Here is a 20,390-nt window from a genome sequence, read left to right as displayed (position 1 = left end):
AGTTGTCAAATATGACAGAATCCTGTCCTTTCCTCAAAAGCCAACAAGGTTAGGTGGGGGAAAGGGAGAGTCTTGGCAGCGTTGACAGAAAGATCTCAGACTGCTTCTAAGTTATACCTGTGTGCCTTAACTGTTTCTCTATACATTAACTTGTTTGGATTTCTTTTCAATGGTAACAAGAGTGCTGAATTTTCTGGATTTATAATGCTTGTTTTGGAGAGAATTACAACATTCCTGTAATGTAGTTTTTCCCTTATTCGGCCACGTCTGTACTAGTAAGTCCTTTTGGAAAATTAGGCCCTCTTCTGAAAAAATAAATGGAGCGTCCACACACAAAATGCACTCTTTCGAAGTCCTTTCAAAAGAAGGCGGCACTTCTTCTGGAGGCCTTCTTCCTCTCCCAAATGAGGAAGATGCCCTTTTCCAAAAGATTCTTTTGGAAAAATGCACGTGCAGGTGCTCCGGGGCCCCATTGTTTGAAAGAGTGGTCCTCATGGTGCTAGATTTTTTGATCCTGGACTATGTGGATGCTCTCTTTTGAAAGAGCAGATTGTTCTTTTGACCTGCTTTTTTGCGTTTGGATGTGCTCTATGGAAAGAAGATCTTCTGGAAGATCATCTTTTGAAAGATCATGTAGTGTAGGCATGGCCTAACTGATGTATTGGAGAGTAATACTATACAGACAGTACATTAGCTTCAGGTTATATTACTTAATGTATACAAGACTTAGAAGATTGCAAGAGGCCTTCTAGTAAGAATTATTTGACTGCCATTGTAAATTGGTATTTTTTCCTTTTCATAGTTTACAAGCTTGTTATGTCTGAAATTTCACTTGCATTAAGTTCCAAAATATCTTTTTCTTTTTTTATAGCAAGCAACAAAGGAGAATATAAGAAGAAGGGAAGCAGAGGAAAAACAGAGACGTGCTAAAATAGCTAAGGAAAAGGCAGCAAAAGAAAAATTAGAGAGGCAACAAAAGAAAAAGTGCTTGTTAGAAACAAAAACAGGTGAGTAATATGGAAAACCCCCTTTCCTGTCTAGGAAAAGAAATTACAGCCTCTGTTTTGTTATCATCTTGATGTGGTCTGGAGGAGAAGCGGAATAACTGATTTCACCACTTAAATAGTACCGCAGCGCTGGTCTTAAATTTAATTTTGTTAACAAGCTGTTCCAGCTTATATGCTTTTCTCAAGCTACCCTAGACCTCAAAATGGTACTCAGTACATTCCCATTCACTGTCTATTGAACGTTTTGTCCATAAGTATTAATGATTTATCTCAACTAAAGCTCAGCTGAAAAAGAAGCTATTATATTACCTGTGAACAAAGTTATTTTCCAAATCAGAGCCATTTTATTTATATTTTAACTAAGGGGAACTTTGTTTTTTATTTTTTTAGAATTGTTCCTTTTAAGACGGTAGGCTTTTCTTACATAATTAAGATTCCTCTCTGAGTATGTGTCCGTGTAGATCCCATTGTCAGCATACACGTGCCTAATAAACATGAGAATGGCATTATTCTAAATACTGTTGTGTCTGCGAGGGCTAAGTGTTTGTTTGTCTTTTACTTCCTTTTAATCCTCCATGAGTGTGTAAGAGTGCTGTTTTATCAGAGTCCTCTTACTACCCACATTAGGCATACAGAACATGGTCAGTTTCCAGGTCTCTACTCCTTACCTTGGGGTAAACATCTACATATCATCATTAAAATCTCAGAACTACTTCTGATTTTCGATACAGACCACCATGAAATGTCTCCATCCTTCTGCCCTGATTTTTAATTATCTGACTCCACTGTGCAGGGTTTCTTAGCATGATCAGCTCAAAATCTGTGTGTTTATAGCCCTGTCCGTCCTGGGATCAATACATCTCCCCTCAAGGTGGACACAGCATGTATGTTTTCTGTCTTTTGGAATTTCCTATATGAAGCAGATACTCAGTCACAGAAATCATGACCAGTGTTCCAGACTCTCTCCACAAAAAAAAGGTCAAAAATAAAGTGGAGAAATCTCTGAGCTGCAATTCATTTGCAAATTTGACTCCATTAACCAAGGACTGAACAGAGACTGAGAGTGGTTGGCTCATTACAAAAGCAGTTTCTCTGCTCTTGATGTCCACACCTCCACATTAGAATCTGACAGTGGGCCACATCCCCCTGACTGATCTGACTTGTTTTTTCCTCTCTTGATTGTATACTACCGATAATGGGCCATTTCCACCCTGACTGAATAGACCTTGTCAGCCTTGACCCTCCCTTTTACTGAGACGCCCCCCTCTTTAAATCCTCCTCTGAACCCCTGCCCCCCCCCCCAACTCATGCGTCTGATGAAGCGGGTTTTTGCCCACAAAAGCTTATGCTCCAAAATATCTATTAGTCTATAACGTGCCACAGGTTCTGTTGTTTCCAGATTAGAGAGATTCAATCTGTACAGTGGTAGAATCTTGAGTTGCAGTAAGTAGAATACAGTATATCATTGGGAATATATAGTCACTCTTTGTCAATTTCAGATTTCATAGGGTTATTTCAGTTTGTACAGTGACATAGCACTACTGCTCAAACAATGGTGGGGATGCTGTCTGAGCTGCAGTGGCAGAATGTACCAGGAGCTGACAAGTATTTTCTTATGGCAACAGTTCCTCTGCTAGTACCCCTCTCTCACTTACCAATAGTTATTCATTCTAATAAAATACCTGGTACCGTATCTTTTAAAACATTGTCTTATAAAATAAAAATGTGGATGTTGGTAATTTATTGCCCTAACTCATTATTTATACATATGTATTTTCTGTTAATTAAGGGGGCAGCCAAGGGCTGAGGCATCAGCCACGGAGGCCATCAACTGAAATAAAACTTGATTAATTATTTTGTGTATGTACATATCAATGTGCAATCATTTGTATCTAGCTAGATGGAAATAATGATTGCAGGCAACATGCATCTATGCTGGTGGGCCAAATGCCAACTTTGTCCTTTGCTTTAAAAAAAAAATCTAATATTGGAAAATGAAATCTGGTTTTATGTATGGGTATCCACAGTGCATGTAATTTGATTCATTTAATTTGTGTGTTGCAAACTAGAATGATATCAAATTGTGTTTGGTTGACATTTCGTGTTTATGATTTTGTGGGACAAAGAATGAAGTGTCTTGTATGCAGTGCTGAAATTATACTTTCATATTTATTGTTATAAGTTGGTATTCAACTTATGATAAAACCTACAAGCCTCAAACCAGGAGTGCAACCCATCATGCTAGATGCTGCACAAATGCAAATATAGTTTCCCCCCCAAACAGCTCATAATCTAATATTTATTTTTCATTGACCATTAAAACTGTCTTCCTTTGTCAAAATGAATATATTGTTCCTTCACTGGTGTTTCAGGCTATGAAATATGCAGCTTCAAATAATTTTAAAATTTATTTCTCTGCATGTATGATTCAGTATACACATTGCTGTTTCATTAAGCAATTATGGTTGTGTTTGAATGCTATTGTGTACAGTAAGGTCTCAATACGTGAGGGTTCTGTTCCACGTGCCCTTGTGTAATCCGGATTTTGCGTAATGGGGGTCCAGCTTTTTCCCTGTTGAAACACATGTTCTGCAGTAGGGGAAGCAACAGAGAGATAAGTCCTGGGGTGGGGGGGATAGTTGGGGTGGGATAAGCCTGGCGATGGGTTGGGGCTGTGGGAGGTGGGCAGGGGGAACTAAGCCTGGGGCGCGTGGGTGGGGAGCAAACTGGAGCTGCGCAGGGTGGTGAGCCAGCAGGGGGGTTGAACCAGGGCCAGGGAAGTTGAGCTGGAGTCGCGCCTGATGGTGGGTCAGCAAGAGCTATGCATGTGTGGTGGGCGCAGCTGGGGGGGTGGGTAAGCTGCAGCCATGTGGAGCTGAGGGGTTGAGCCAGGGTGAGGGGGAATGAGTTAAGCGCAACTGGAAATCGCGGTACAGGGTTTTCTATAGGAATTGGGGTCAGCTGCATAAAAGCAGAGTCGTGTACTCTGAATTTGCATATTCTGAGACCTTACTGTTCATTATGTAAGTGAAACCACTGAAGTGTGTCACTTAAATCACAATATTTGTTTTATTCAATAAGGCTACATCTAGACTGTATCCCTAATTCGGAATAATGTACACAATTTGCACAATGCAAATTGCATAAATTATTTCAAGTTACCTTATTTTGAACTTGGTGCCATCCAGACAGCACCAAAGTTCAAAATAAGGGGTTATTTCAAGGCTTCTGCCAACCTTCTCATCACGAAGAATAGCAGAAACAGAATTCTGTGCTCAAAATAGCCCTTATAGAGTGAAACTATAATTAATTAAATTCTTTCTACTTGTCGAAGTCGTGATTCATATCCCAAAGAAGTCAACAGAAAGGCTTTGAGTGACTTTGGTGGCAAATGGATCAGGTCTCAAAAGTTAAAAACACCTCTACGAGTCAGAGCCAAAGTAAATATGCTTTGTGTAGGAGGTTGGTACACAGGACAGGATGGCAATATACTGGTTATCTTAAAAATGCTCACACTTTTTTTGTTAAAATAGATAACTAAGTTAACTGTACATTAATCTTCATAAAATTGAAATTTTTAGAGGATTAATATCTTATGAATATGCAACACAGCATTCATTTAAAACACCACTCATGGTATGTCTTTCTCAGACATAAAATGTAGGTTTGCCTCTCTAACTGCAAAACCATTAATTTCATTATTTACATGAAATTAAAATTAGCCACGCTAAAACACCTCTGTAGTCTTCTGGCTATTTTTTAAAATGTAGATATCAAATGCAATGTTAGATTCAAACATCTCCATAATTAGAAGTGTTAAAAAAATCTCTATTTGAACTTTTTGACTCAAATATGGTGACATTTGCCATCTATAAAAATAACTTAGATTCCAATGATTCACCATAACAATAGACCTTAACTTGGCAGGGTAGAAAAAGGCTACATATTATTCATTATGGTTCCACATGAATTCTAAGAAAATACTTAATTCAGTTAAAACACCTCAATATTGATTTCTTTCTAAAATTGGGATTTTTTAGCAAAACGTTGCAAAAATTGACTGCTTTTGATAAAGCAAAACAGAAAAGAACTAGACCAGTCCTCCAAACTCTTTTCTCTCAGATACTAAATTATATTATAAATGCTTTGTAAATAATAATCCTCACTCTTGTGAAGTCAGTACAAACTATAGGGTACTCTACTTCCAAGGGTAAATAGCTGGTAGACAGGTATCTTTAGATAAGATGTAATGCATACTGTTAACATTCAGTGACTTGATTTCTTCATGCTGTTCAGTGTCTCAGCAGAAAAATACCACTCAATTACTTTGATCCTATCATAGCGTAAAGAACTCTAAAACCGTGATAACATCAGCTAAATTTGTTGTATTCTAATTGAGAACTGTACCACTGTGGCATCTTTTTTGTGTATCACTTTGAATACAACTTAGGTAACAAAGCCCTTCAATCAGTAGTTATTTATATAGTCTGTTTTTTTCTTTTTCAAAAACAGTGAAGTGATGCCACAATAATTTCTTACACATCAAACCTGCAATATAATTTTGGTTTTAAATTTTGACAGTTACTCAGGAGTTGAAATACTTAGCAGCAGCATGTTTCAATTTGTCTACTAAGTCATTACTTCAGATGTAGCCATTCTGTCCATTCAACCTGTTATTTTGGCATAAACAATTCTGATTTTGCAAACTCTATTGAAATACTTGATATATTTTTTTTAATAAATGAGCTTTAGTTTCTAATTTTTGTCCTTTAGTTGTGAAACATGGATGTTATCAATTATTGTGCGCTAGACTTCAAAACAAAAAGTTGTATTTGACTGTATTCCATGTGACAGCAGGAGTTGGCTTGCAGTGGCAGCGTAGACTGTTACAAAAAGTTTCAGCTGTGCATATATGCAAAAAAAAAAAATCTAATGTCATTGGGTAAAACACTTGACTTTGTCTAGAGTAGAAATGTTCTATATTTCCTCCTGGAGCTCATTTTCCATCCTCTATTCCCCACACCAATGAATGAAACTTTCCTTCTGGCTGTGGAATTAGCATGTTAATAAAACTCCTTCACACTTGCCCCAATGCGTGTCACAAGCCATCTCTTTCCTTTTAAGAGTAACAGTTTTAATAGTTTCTGTCATTTCTAACACAGATTTGTCAGATGACTTTTACTGAAACATCACAGGCCCCAGAGAACAGTAGACTCTCTTGTTTAGCATTCACATCTGGATCCATATATTTAGCCGTGCAATTTACTCTGTTCAGATGTACATGAAGCAGTCAAAATAGCGAGGAATATTAATCTATATTACCAACTCTTCAACATAGAATGTTAAGTTCAACAAATGTGAAAAACTGAGCATTATAATTATGATGGCAATTACAGTAAATTTTCTTTAATTTGGCACGTCTGGGACTGTGGTGGCAGGTGCTGGATTACCAAATTTTCCAGACTACTGGATGTCACCATAACCCCCATGCCCTAGTTCAACCCCCTCCCACCCAGTCGTGGCTCACCACCCTTGCTCACAGCTCCTGCGCGTCCCCAGCTTCTTCTCTACCCCACACTTCTCAGCTTCTTCACCCCTGTGCTCCTGCAGCTTCTTCACCTCCACGCATCTCTAGCTTCACCTCCCCCACACGCCCCAACTCAACTCCACCCCCCCATCCCCTGCAGCCCTAACTCATCCCAGCCTTAACCCCCCCCATGCCACTCCCACAGCCCCAACCCACCCCCTGAGCTCCCCACTTATGTGAATTTCGAGGTACATATATCTTGGGGGATGCCAGACCATCAGGATTTCCAGATTATCAGAGGCTGAATTAAAGGAATTTTGTATGTGTATTAAATTACGTACTATGGGAAACACAGGAAACACAGGAAACAAAAGTAGTGGTGGTGTTGTCGTTTTTTACAGAAAATTGAAGTGAAGACTTGCATGTCTTTTAATAACACAAAATAAAGCTTAGATAGAAAGTGCAGGTAGAGAAATAAAAATCAGCCTTTCTATTCAGGACTCCCGGAATCTGTACAAAGGGAGAAAAGCAAGCTGTATGGCAATCTTCTGAGGGAGCAGGTTCTCTAAGAAGTCAGCCTCTGGTGTGTTACGTGAGGATCTAAAGCAATTTTTTCACCTTCCTTTCTGTCTTCAGCTGCACAAATGATACTAATCTTAGGAGCACATTTTATCTCTTGCTCCCATGGCTGCTTCCACATCCCCCACTTCCCATTCATGAATTGTCCTCTGTAAACTTGTTCTTGGGGCTACTTTCCTCTCCTCATTCAAATCCCTCTTTAATGACTTTTGCCATAAGGGTCACAGGAACTGAATCACCAGCCTCCTCTTCCCAGTCTACACACACTGTCTCTTCCTTTACTATCACTGGTCTTTTATCTCCTTTGTATGGGCATCTCCCTCCTCAAAGTCTTGGGAGGAAGCTAATGGGTGTTCTTTCTTTCTCCTTTAGTCAAAGTTTAAAAAGAAACCAGGTACTTTCATCTGCCTCTGAAGGGAACACAGGTTCTCATTGGTGGGTCCCTGTATGTATTCCACTGTGGGTGTATTTTCAGTCCCTTAGCTTCAGACCAGAGTATTCTTACAACCAGCATCCAGTACTCACCTGGGCCCTTGCTATCGTGATGCTCTCTACCAAGGGTATAAGGTGCAGATTAGACCCAACTGCCTCTTGAGTTCCTTTTTACTGATGGAGAGCCTGAGTCAGGGTCTCTGGTATCTGGAGTATTTGGTGGGGAGGGGGAGTTGGGGGGGTACATTCAGCCTTATCTTTAATCTCTAAATATTTCAAAGTTTTGTCTTTAATATGGATCGCATAAAAATCTTCAATAATATAGTTAGTGTTTAGTTGGGTTTTTGGATTCAGATTCTGGAATTTAATAATACCCAGAACACCTGGCTTTAAAAGCTGTCTCCTGTTCCCATTCCTTCTTAGTCAGTGACAGTCACCTGCACAGATTTTACTGCTTAGGGAAGCACATATCTCCCTCAGCTGCACTATTTGTTATTCCTTCCCTAGCTATATCTAACAGGTTAAGGATTTCCATCTTCAAAAATACCTGCTGGAAAAGTCTGAGTGCCTAGTCAGAACAAAGGTGGGGCAATCCCCTCCACAGGTTGGCTGGAGTGAGCAAGGCACACACAGCTACCCCTCTGATACTTCCTATCATGTGGGCCTACTTAGGAACAGCACATCAGGGTCTTAGGAAAGCAGGGTATGTTCTCATACACAGAAGAGCAGATTTCTCCGTTAAATCCATTCTGAAGAGGATGGATCTGTCTCTCTCCCAGCCTATGTATCCAGTCCCAAAAAACGTAGAACATCCTTAGTCCCAGGACCATGATTAGAAGGCTCATATGAACAGGGCTCCATCGGACCGTATTCCTCCCCAGCAATAAAAATGCCAGTTATACTGTCTAGGTCAAAAGAGTGAGAACTGGAGGTATGGACAGAGAGACACCGTAAGTCACCTGCCACTGATGATACATCACAACTCAATACATACCTGGTAACCAGCATCTCTCTATGGCTATGGCTACACTACGAAATAAAGTTGAATGTATTAAAGTTGACTTTGTAACACTAGATTTTTATAAAGTTGAAGTTGAGTATCCATACCTGCTCACAAAGTCAACTTAGTGCGTCCCTGCTAAGTCGCCAAAGTTTGACTGTTTCAGCAATGCATTTCGGGCAGCTATTCCACAGTTCCTTCAACCTTGTTGCATTCTGGAAATTTTTGCTGGTGCATTATGGGGCTGTGGGTGTGTGATGTCATCTGCCCAGACTGCATTGCCCTCATTCTGCCCTGCCGTTGAAAACAAATGGACATTTTTCAGAGGTCTATTTCCCTGATGAGAGAAATTGTTTGAGTTGTCTGCATTATGGAAAGAGGCAGCTTTTCTTGTCATTGTTGGTTTTTTGTTTGTTTTTGTTTCTTTTCGTTTACAGAAAATCATATTTATGGAAAGAGGCAGCTTTTACAAAAGAGGGTTTTTTTTTCCCAAGAGACTTCATACTGACAGTAAGTACAAGTGAAGACAACGAGAGGCTGAAGGAGCCAGGTTTGACCTGGGGGGAGAGAGAGGGAAATGTGTGAGCCATCACCATACAAGTGAAGAACGGCCCTTTTTCAGAAGTGAAAATACACTATATAGGTGGTCTTCAGTAGCTGAAGCCCTTGATGCCCAAATGGAACAAAGTGGGTCTATGCAACCATTGAAAGCCTTCATATTATTCTCAAAGAAAGAAGGAGAAGTATTGAATCTCAGAGGGCATTGGTGTCTGGTGGTTGGAGTTATTCAGAAGAAGAGAAGGAAAGACAAAGGGTGTTGGTTTCTAGTGGTTAACCTCTCTTCCCCAGTAAAATACACGAATACATGCGACTAGGGAAAGATTTTATAATATGCTCAAGGAAAGAAGATACAATGAAAAAGTGGTATTGTACTGGTAGTGCATCTGGCTGAAGGAGCCATGTTTGAAGGAGAGAGATAGAGAGAGAAATATGAGTCAGCACCACACAGAAGTGAAGAATGCTCTAGTGAGGCCATCGCACTAATGTTTCCAACATGAGGTGACAAGACCATTAGAAGTACTAGCTCAGACTCATTATGAATCCAAGACTGAATAGAAGAGAAGGAAAAAAATCTGAGGGCATTGGTGTCTAATGGCTGCTGGAAGGAGCCATTGCCTGTCAGAAGAAGTAGTGGCCCCGAGAAGAGACGGAAAAGTTAAGGAGAGAAGATTAGAAGATAGATAAGTTGAGGACAGAATGAAGGGATTCCCTTTCCTCCTCTAGCAAAGAAGCCCGAGTACCAGCAACTGCCTGTGCATGAGAAGGGAGAGAGACCTCACAAGCCCCATTCCGTCATAGGCTATCCTCCCCCAAGACACATGATTTGGAAAGAGAGAGTACTCTGTATGTCCCACAGGCTACATCTACACTACGAGATAAATTCAAATATAAGGCTATTAGCTTGATAATACCACATGACTGTCTTCGTTTTAAATACCATCAGCTCAGTTTAGGGAGCACTACTATCAAGATTACAATATCGTCATTATCTGATGGGTATAGTGTCAAGCTCAAATTCAAAAGTTCCAGAAGCATGTGGAAGTGTGGAAGCACCACTTCTTAAAATCAAATTTATTAGCCTCCAGCGGTGTCCCGTACGCACCCCACAATGCTGTTCAGTGCTCCGCTCTGACTGCTGCTCTCCAGGTGCACCAAAATTAGGTAACAGGAAGATGGTGAATTTCAGATGTTGACCAGGAAGCCTGTGGCTTTGGGATCATGCTTGCAGGAAAGCCTGAGAAATTTTTTCTTTCTTTGCTATTAACACTGTGAGTGCATCTAGTCATTACAAATAGCTTTTGCAGGGAATTCGTGCTTCTGTCTCTACGCTTTTTTTTTCCCCTCATCTGCCACGTGCCAGCTGCTCTCCTACCACATCACATAACAGCAAGGCTGTTGTGGGGGACTTGCTTGCATAAGAGACCAAGAAACTTCTCAGCAGTTTATCTTTCTGTGCAAACTCCCCTCCCTCCCCCACAGGCACCACACAGCCAGGGGTCTTTCCTGCACTCAGCCACATCTTGTGGGGAGCTCCCAACCCAATGAAAAGACGTGTCTGCCATTTGGTGCTGACCATGCTGCCAGGCAGCACCATGTCCTAGTATGCACACCTTTAGGGCTCCAAGGGCAGGAAAGAATTTCAGGGGCTTGCTGCCACCAGGGGGAAGTCTTCCCAGCAGCTAAGATATTTGGGGCTTGTTGCCAGTGGAGTAAAGTCTCCCTCGGTGGCTAAGATAATCATGGGCTTGCTGCTGCTGAGGGGAAAACTCCCCCAGCAGCTAAGATAATCAGGGCTTGCTGCCTCTGGGAGGATGTCTCACCTGGCAGCTGAAATAATTGCAGGGAGTACTTCAACTGGTCCTGCACTGAAACCTCCCAGCAGCCCCCAGGCCTCTAGCATGGGACCACCGGGTCTTGCTGCTGCTGAGGGGAAGTCTTCCCCGGCGGCTAAGATAATCAGGGGGAGTGCTTCAGCTGGCCCCCCACTGACCCTCCTCTCACACTCCTAGCATGGGACCATTGGGTCTTGCTGCTGCCAGGGTGAAGTCTCCCCTAACGGCAAAGATATTTGGGGGGGGGCTACTTCAACAACTTAATCCTTTCAACCGGCTCTGCAGCCACAGCACCCCCACTGCCAAAAATGTTTTCAGGGGCTTGCTGTCCATTGCAGACACCTGCTGGTTTGATATCTCTGTTATAAAGTCTTTTTCCTAACATTTCCTATCTATGTTCATGCTTTGACCCCCCCCACAAAGACACAGGGGGAGGGCAAGCTGAGATTCCTGTTTCCATTATAAGCTTAGTGTATGAGGTTTCACTGCCATCCTCTTGTGCTGGCAATGTCTATAGTAAAGAGGGAGGCCAAACATCTTTTTCCTAGCCTTTTCTATCCTTTTTCTTCTAACTTTGAAAATACAGTCACGGTCCCTGTATTATTTTCAGAGATCGGATGCAATCATGGGAGGTGGGACACTCAGTGGATGGCCAGTTGAGAAAACAGCTTACGCACAGAACCTTATAGTGCACCAGAAAGCCAAAGACCCTTCCCTCAGCAACTCATTTTTGCAAAAATGTTACTGTCTTCTCTTTTCTTGAGCTTTTCAGGGTCCCTGTACTGTTTTCAGGGATTGGATGCAATCACAGGAGGGGGAACACTCAGTGGATGGCCAGTTGAGAATTCAGCTACAGAAGAAAGAGACTTCTGTAAAGTTGTTTGCCATCCCTGGATGCCCTACTTTTCCTTCCTTCCAATGGGAAAAATGGATATTTGCTTACCACAGGAGGGGAAGGAGGAAAATTCAATGTGGTAAGATGATGTCAAAGACCAGTGAGCATACCCAGAATGCTATGGGGATGATGGAACTGCGGGATAGGTTCCCACAATGCACTACTGCAACAGTCAACATTTGCCAACTGAAGTGTGGCAGCAATAAGTCGAGTTTGTGAGGAGCACTTAGGGAGGTGAGGATAGTCAAAATCAAATTTACAAATTCCAGAATTACAAAATCAATATTAAGACATTTGAATTTATCTCATAGTGTAGACGTAGCTCCAGTCACATTCTACTTCTGTCCCAATGAAAGTAAGCCCTCTCAAGCAGTGAAGCCCCATGCAGGACAGAACATGGCACTGTCTGCAGGCATGGTCTTTGCTGCCCAGCCGCTACATGTGCAGGGGCTATTCTTGTGATGGGCAGGGCGGCAGGCATATGGCACCTTGCGGAAGGCAGCCCCTGTAAAAATGTGCTCGCCTTGTGGTTTGTGGGGGAGAAGCTAGACCTCCAGGCACATGGCATGTTCGGGGGTGATGTAGCCCTGAAAAATGTGAAGCAGAGAACACAAGTTTCTCTCAGGGAACGAGTCTCCACCCCGTGCAGGGCAGAACATGCTGCTGTTTGCAGGCATGGTCTGCACTTCCCAGCCACCACGAAGTACAGTGGCAGCAGGCTAGCCCCAAGGCACATAGTGCCTTGGGAGGGTCAGCCCCGTAAAATGTTTGTGGGTGGCCATTGTAAATTCCAGAGGTTGAACATTTTAAGATGAGTTGAAAACCCTTTAGGATTATGTTGCCTTCTCAAGCACTAAAACTCCATGCAGTGGATGACATGCTGCTGTCTGGACGTATGGTCTGCACTGCCCGGCAGCCATGTGGTGGGGTGGAGGATAGGCTGCCAGATACATGGTGCCTTGCATGTGACGCAGGGTGGGTGGATGACCCTGTAAAAATGTGAAGCGCAGAAAGCAAGTTTCTTGGACTCTCCTACTAAATCCTGTGCAGGGAAGAAGCCCCCTCAAGCACTGAAACCCCATACAGGACAGGGCATGCTGCTGTCTGCAGACATGGTCCACACAGCCTGGCAGCCATGGGTCCAGGGACTCGATTTTTCATCCTGCACTGCTGAGCATCGCTGGTATTTACTTAGCACAGATTCATCCACCCACACGGAAATGAGGTCCTGGAACTCCTGATCTTTCCATTCTGGGGCTCTTTTTCAACCCTGAGAAATCATGTCTAGATGCAGTCACTGCACTGGCTAGAAATAAAATGATTTCAAATTGCTGGTCTTCCTGTTTCCTGCATGCCTGGAGAGCTGCAGAGGTTAAAGGTGCCAGAACAGACACAATCGGGGCATTGTGGGATACCTCTGGAGGCCGAGAAAATTGATATAAAGTAATGCTATTTCCACACTGGTATTAATTCAACCTTTTAATTCACACTTGTTGTTACACCCATTAGAGGGGCTGACGTTGGTGCCACTTAAAATTGACCTAATGGTGTTTGCAGTGAAGACAGTCGCCTTGTAAAATGAAGTTAAGTGCCTTCAGATTGACTTTATGCTCTAGAGTAGACATAGTCTATATCAGTGCAGACAGAGCTCGGGACACTAACAAATGAATCGCCACGCATAGTGTTCCATAAGTACAAAATCTTACTTTGACTACATCCAAAATTCACTCCTCAAATATCTTCAGAATGTCAACTAGACCAGTTGGTTCTCTTGCTGGTATTTCTTCCAAAGCCCCATGCCTCTAGTGGCAAAAGGAAACGTCATTCTCTTGACACAAGATGAGCAATGATACTATACCTGAGGAGAACATAGCCAATCAAAATATTAACTAGAGTTTGTTGCCATACCACAATGAGTCCAAGGTCTTACTGTATCATTTTAAAGGGATCTCTGAATGGATCTCTGGCTGCATCCTACTGTTATCAGTTGGAAATGTTCCTTCCCCGACATGGGGCCAGGACTCACTTAACAAGGTCATAAAGCATTCTCAGTAGCATCATTTCAAAAAGTATCTCTAGGGGCATTTGCCTGAGCAGATATATTTTTTCAAAGGTTCTGTAAGCATCTTTGTCACCTGCATTCTCACAACCACAGAGTTTGCTTGCTGTCTTGCCAGCTTTGTTTGAGATGGAGTTGTGACATGCCCAAAGACTGGGAAAAGATAATTCATAAATAGTAGACTTTATTGATCTCTGCATATAGACGACTTTGAACTTTCAGTGACAGTTGTTCAATCAGCAGCCCTGCCTATTATCAGCAGAACTCATTAGTGTGCATAAGCTTGGTCTATTCTGGCTTATAAAGGCACATACTTTCTTAGAGTAACTGCGTAATTTTGCTGTAAAATAGTAAATAGCCCCAGGTGAATAAGAAGGGTCCTGAAATCAGTTTAAATCCACAGTCATTAGCTTTATAAAAACATTGCCCTCATTAATGTTTATATCACTCTAATTAACCCAATATTTAAAATCCTTAAGTAAATATTTACACAGAGGTGTAACTTGTGGGACACCAGAATGGATGATAATCCATGAGGAAGCATGGTTTGGCAGGAGTTGCCTTAGACTTTTTGCGGAATTTGATGTAATACCAATGTAAAGCTTTCTTTCATGTTAGCAGTAGTCCTGACAGCAGTGTTTCAACTTTAACTAGTTTTTTTTAAAGTCTTTATAATCTGCACAGATTATAAGTAGCGGGGATGTATTAATGGTTTTTTAAACATTTTTGTGGTGTCATTTGTCAGCTTTGAGTCACTGAGTCTTAATAATACATTGTTGAGAGAAGAATTTCCCACCTTCTTTATATAAGTATTTCTGTTCACTGTGTAATCCAATGCATTGTGCATAAAATTAATTCTTACTATCCATTCTTACTATCCCTTGGTTAAGAGACATCATATATGATGCTGTAATGGGATAAGCACATGTGGTTCAAAGGATACAGGCATCATCAGTATAGTCAAAAACACTACACGTGTTAAGAAAGACGAGACTCTCATCATTTCTTTCCTTACCTTGCAATCCCAGTTCTGCGAAACCTTTTGGGCAATAACCATGGCAGCGCTGAAGCATGCACAGAGTCCCTACAAGATGATCAGCGACTCCTGTGTGTCAATCAACCCTCACTGTGTATGGATATTGTGCATATGATAGACGATAATGTCCATGTATGTCTCTTCTCCCTGCTTGCAATCATAGCCGTGTGCTGTGATACACAGAGAATATCACAACTCCTTTTAGGATTACAGCTGGAGCTGTTGCAGTCATAGCAGACACTGTGGGCTGCTCCTAGTATATCAAATAGATTAGGACTTGAAGCAGCACTTTTCACAGCCCCAAAACAGCCATCTTTTCTGCTACCCCTCCTGCAGGCAAAAGAGCCACACTGCTACTTCAGAAACGTGCATACAAAATAAGAGGTGTGATCATTTTGGAAATTGATTTTGCATACACATATAGAAATAATAAAATACTTGGCTAGTTTGTACAGAACAAATAAACACTGCAAAACAGGTGTCTGTAATTTCTCATTGTGGTTTCCATTCTTTCGTAAGTCACTAGAAGGTCTTCCTGCCATTTTCATCCCAAGAAAAGGAGAGCAATTTTAGCAATGTCTGGTGCAGCCTGAGGTTATACTGTAATTTTTATTAACACAAGTCCTTGTCCTTTCTTAGCAGCTCCTTTGTTCTGATTTCTTTTGGAGTTGGTTTGAATTTTGTGTTGCTATAATTTAAATCTGCCAACTATTTCTGTAAGCATATGACTTAGTTCTCCTAGAGAATTGACTCTGGCCCAATCTATGCTATGAAATTAGGCCAAGATAATTATGTAATTCAGTGGTGTGAGTGATGCACATTCATTCCTGTGCAACACAGTTAATCCAACACAACCACCAGTGTAGACAGCCTTATGTCAACAGGAGAATTCTCCATTTTAACCTTGCAACTTTCTGTCAGGGAGGCCAAATACCTATGTATATGAGAGAGGCCCTGCTATTGGTGTGGATAGTGTCTTTGTTTCAGTGCTGTATAATTTTATGTACGGTGGGTTTGCGTGGGTTACTTGGAACACATATGGAAGGTCCCTTGTGCGGATTCTTTGGGGATGAGTTTGTAGAGTTTCTCTTGGAGTTCTGGAAAGTATTTGATGACATCCTTAAGTTCCTGGGTAAATTGTGTCGTGGAAGATCTTTGAGTTTTTATAGTAGGTAGTGTTGCAGAGTTCTCAGATGGCCTCATTAACTAATCATCTGGGTTGAAGTTTGATCCTGTCATTTAATTACATTATAACAAAGAGCTTTTTCTAATTGCTATGCCATCAGTTAGATCTCAATGGAAACTGACAGTCTAACTGCTGGTCTCAGATAAAGTTCTTAACTGCACAGTTAGATTAGGCAGTGCTGACAGCACATGTGTTAAATTATGCCTGAATTGCTGCACTGAAGTTTGACTAACATTTCTTGGAGGGGAATAGCAGGATTTTGAAGATAGCAGAATACAGACACAATAACTTAAATGAGTAAAAATACTATGAGATACTATTTATCTGGTAAAGTGAACATGTATTATTCAGGCTACATCTACACTAGCCCAAATCTTCGAAACGGCCATTGTGAAGATTACTAATGAGGTGCTGAAATGCATATTCAGTGCCTCATTAGTATGCTGCTGGCCACGGCTCTTCGAAATTGCTGCTTTTCGCTGCTGCGCTTCTCCAGACAGGGCTCCTTTTCGAAAGGACCCCGGGAACTTCGAAATCTCTTTATTCCTATCAGCAGATAGGATGAAAACAGCAGGAAGATCCTCTAGTGACTTACAGAGGAATGGAAACCACAATGAGAAATTACAGACTACTGTTTTGCAGTCTTTGTTTGCTCTGTACAAACTAGCCAAGTATTCTAATATTATCAGCAGATAGGAATAAGGAGCGTTCAAAGTTCCCGGGTTCCTTTCAGAAAGGTCCCCTGTTTGGACAAACCGTGCGGCAGCAAAAAGCAGCAATTTCAAAGAGCCGAGGCCAGCGGCATGCTAATGAGGCGATGAATATCGCCTCAGTGTTGTTTTTACTGTTTCTTTGTCAGAAGGTGAAAAAGAATCTTTTAAAGTGAAAGATCATATTTATGTCCATATGTAATCTTACAACAACATAGTACTTTCATGTTCAAACACATATTTAACATGAAATAGGTGATAACAGTAAGACAGTTCATTAAGACTTTAACTTAATTATTTTATAATTTATATACTATCTAATGTTTATTATTTTATAATTATTTTATATCTTGCATCACTGATATTTAAGTAGCCATCAGTGAATCCAAAATTTGCTAATTTTATCTCAGCAGTTTCCATACATAAGCTGTAGTTATCTGTGTAGGGCCAGTGTCCTGTTATAATGCATGGTGCATAACTATCATGTTCTTCTGTTCTTATTGATGAAGTAATATTTCTAGTGAGCATTTTAATGGCCTTATTTTAAACATATTTACTTCATATGTCTTCTGCCAATGGCATATTAAAATATGCTGAAGGACAACATTTTTAAACCATTTTAGCAATGGTATTGTTTTCCAGATGGAATGGTATTTCAAAAGCAGTTGTGTTTTTTAAGTGGATATGGTGTGAAAGAATGTAAGTAAATTGGATACATGCTGAGGCGAGGAAAAGGGGTTAACCGAAGTCTCAGAAGAAGTAGGTTGTGTTCAGTTATGTATGAGTTCAGTTACAACTCCATTAAAAATATGCTTTGTTTTCAAGACCCTAGGACTAATATTAGAGAGCGAGTTAGTGGAGGAAGCCCTTACTGTGAACCTTGGGGAAAGATCTGAAAGCATGCAAGGCAAAGAATTCTCCAATATGCTGGGGCAGAACTCAGAGATATATGGGTACATGTACACAATTGGACAATTAGTTTCACTGCAGTTGGCTGTAGTAAGCCACCCCTTTAACCATTTTTCTTTCAAGCTACACAGCAGTACGTTGTAAAATACTCATTCTCCCTACGCACCCCCAGCCCCTGGACTGTTGGCACTAAAGAGAACAATCGCTGTTGGATGTTACCCTTATAAAAATCAAAGAGGTCAAAACAGAAAAAAAAGATTCGCCCAGTGAACCCCAAAATAGACTCACTGGTAATCCTTAAAATAGGGATTGAGCTGGGAAATGAAGACACATGCCATTGGGAGTTTTCTACAAGTGACTAGTGATCTATATATTTTGAATTATTTATAGCTACCCACAAATAATCTAGTATTACTGTGGCTGGAAATGCAAAAAAATGAAACTGTGGAACCAAATGCACATATCCAGCAGTCCATAAGAGCTGGTAAAAGTTGGTTTAAATGTCTGGCAGACAATATTTCCTTATTCTGAACAATGTTATTTTTATGGTGAGGTTGGTCAGTGAATCTCTAGAAATACTGTGTGCAGGAGCTTCCTTTGATTTGCCCAGTGTAGTTAGTCCTTTTAGAATATTGTACAATGCCTTTGTTTATTAAACCATTTGGACCAAGCTTATAAACTCAGTTGCATAAATATAGTTCCTTAAATACCTATTTAGGTACATATATATTTATTTAGTTGCCTACATTCATGTCTATAGATTGAAATCAGTATAGCTTGAAACCTCTCTAGTCCGGCACCCTCAGGACGTGACTGATGCCAAATGAGAGAATTTGATTAACTGCATATGGTCAATATTGTCTAACAGCATTACCAACACTTCCACTGAATACTGAGCACTTAGAAGACATTTAGGAGTAAAGTAGATCTAAATGACAGCACAGTATACTGAGAGCCAGGACTGGTGGCTGTAAACAAACTATATGGGGCCATGGGAAACTAAACTTGGGCACATCCATAACAAGCTGATATCGGTCACTAAAATCATGCCAGACTATGGATGTTGCTGAATGAGAGAGTGCCGGATTAGAGAGGTTCAACCTGTACTTATATCTTCCAAAATACAACTTGGTGCCTATGTATGACACAGAAATTTCAAAAATTGACATTTACTCTGGCTTTGGATTGAGCAAATTAACTGCTGGTAATTTATGTGTAATGATTAAGTTAACCAAGTTGTGTGAATATATCCATGTGAAAGGAATAATTACTACAAAAGTTGAGTTTTTAAAACAAGCACACAAGAAGCCTAGTTTTCTAGTAATTTGAAGCCTTGATCTGTAGCCTAATTTGTAAATACAATATGTTGCATGCTTGTGTGAAAAATGGATAGTATCCTCAAATGGCATTAATAATTACACTTCAAAAGGTTGTTTTCCTCTGGTAATTACATTATTTTTATTCAATTGTTTAAAAAGTCTATGTATTTGTAGATTATGCTGCAGTTCATCTCTTGAAAATTGCTTTTTAATACTTTCTGAAGTGACTTCCAAATCTGTAGAGATCTTGAAAAAAGTGACTCAAATTATCACTTGTAATGCAATGATGAATCTATTTTAATGGGGGACAGGCTTTCAAAGGTCTACACAGTATTTTTCTATCAGTTCAGACAACAGAATTTCAAGAACAAATGTGTTCTAACCAGCTTGTTCATTTTGGGTAGGAGCTGGTTCCTTAAATTAACTTTGTGCAAGTGAAATGTGTGATTCACAATGAACTGTGGTTTTATACAGGGTCGAGAGAGAGAGAGACGTAAATAGAACCATATTCCATAGACTTGAATGTCACTGTAGAAAGCAGTAATATGAAGTGAATCAAATAAAGTTGGGTCCACTTTACTGAACCACATTAGAAACACTAATGAAGCTATTTCATTATTTGAGGGCATTCATTATGGGTGCATTAAAGGCTCGTCTAAGTTGGAAACTGCTAATTTTAATAATGGCACAGGGCTTCTTTTTCACCATCATGTGTGCTTTGACATTGCTCTGGTAACCCAGAGGGTCTGATGGAATTCCCTCCATCTCTTTTCACAGAGGGCGATGAGACAGGAGTGATGGATAGTCTGCTGGAGGCCTTGCAGTCTGGTGCTGCTTTCCGCGACCGGAGAAAACGGACACCAAGGCCTAAAGGTGAATATTATACCTGTTCATGTTACCTTCTAAGGAATTATGGCATCGAAAGATAGTTTTGCTTAAAATATGTATCATGAGTGCAGTGTGCTGCAGGCTACAACTCCTTAGAGTCCCAGCAGCATGCACAGTCCTCTCTTTCCTATGACACATTTCACAGAGATGCTCATTCCAGTTGGCTGATGTCAGTACCACTTTGCAAATCAGTGTATTGAACTTAACATAACCTGATTGTTATGACAAGACTCGTCCACAGAAGCATATGCACCCTATCTCTTTTGGGTTTACAATAGTATAATTAAATGAGAAGCAAGAAGTCATAAAATTATGCAATAAGTGAAATATTTTACTGGTATTTAACAGTGCTTTGCTCCCAGAAGTATTTAACCTGAAGGTTAAAACATCTACCTGTCAGTATGGTTGCACACCTCTGAAGGTTAATGAATTATTGTATTATGTTTGTTT

At 40.7% G+C, this 20,390-nt stretch overlaps 1 protein-coding gene across 1 annotated transcript in view; it reads left to right on the top strand.

Moving 5' to 3' along the window:
* DIAPH3 (diaphanous related formin 3) overlaps positions 1 to 20,390 on the top strand; it is a 492,901-nt gene that overhangs the window by 346,652 nt on the left and 125,859 nt on the right. Inside the window, exons 25-26 of the mRNA XM_074982855.1 lie at positions 872 to 1,007; positions 19,830 to 19,925. Of these exons, the coding sequence (XP_074838956.1) occupies positions 872 to 1,007; positions 19,830 to 19,925 (232 nt within the window). The remainder of the gene's footprint in view (positions 1 to 871; positions 1,008 to 19,829; positions 19,926 to 20,390) is intronic.

This window comes from Carettochelys insculpta, chromosome 1, assembly GCF_033958435.1.
Source record: "Carettochelys insculpta isolate YL-2023 chromosome 1, ASM3395843v1, whole genome shotgun sequence".
Lineage (NCBI taxonomy): Eukaryota > Metazoa > Chordata > Testudines > Carettochelyidae > Carettochelys > Carettochelys insculpta.
This window is presented reverse-complemented; position numbering and strand designations above follow the sequence as displayed.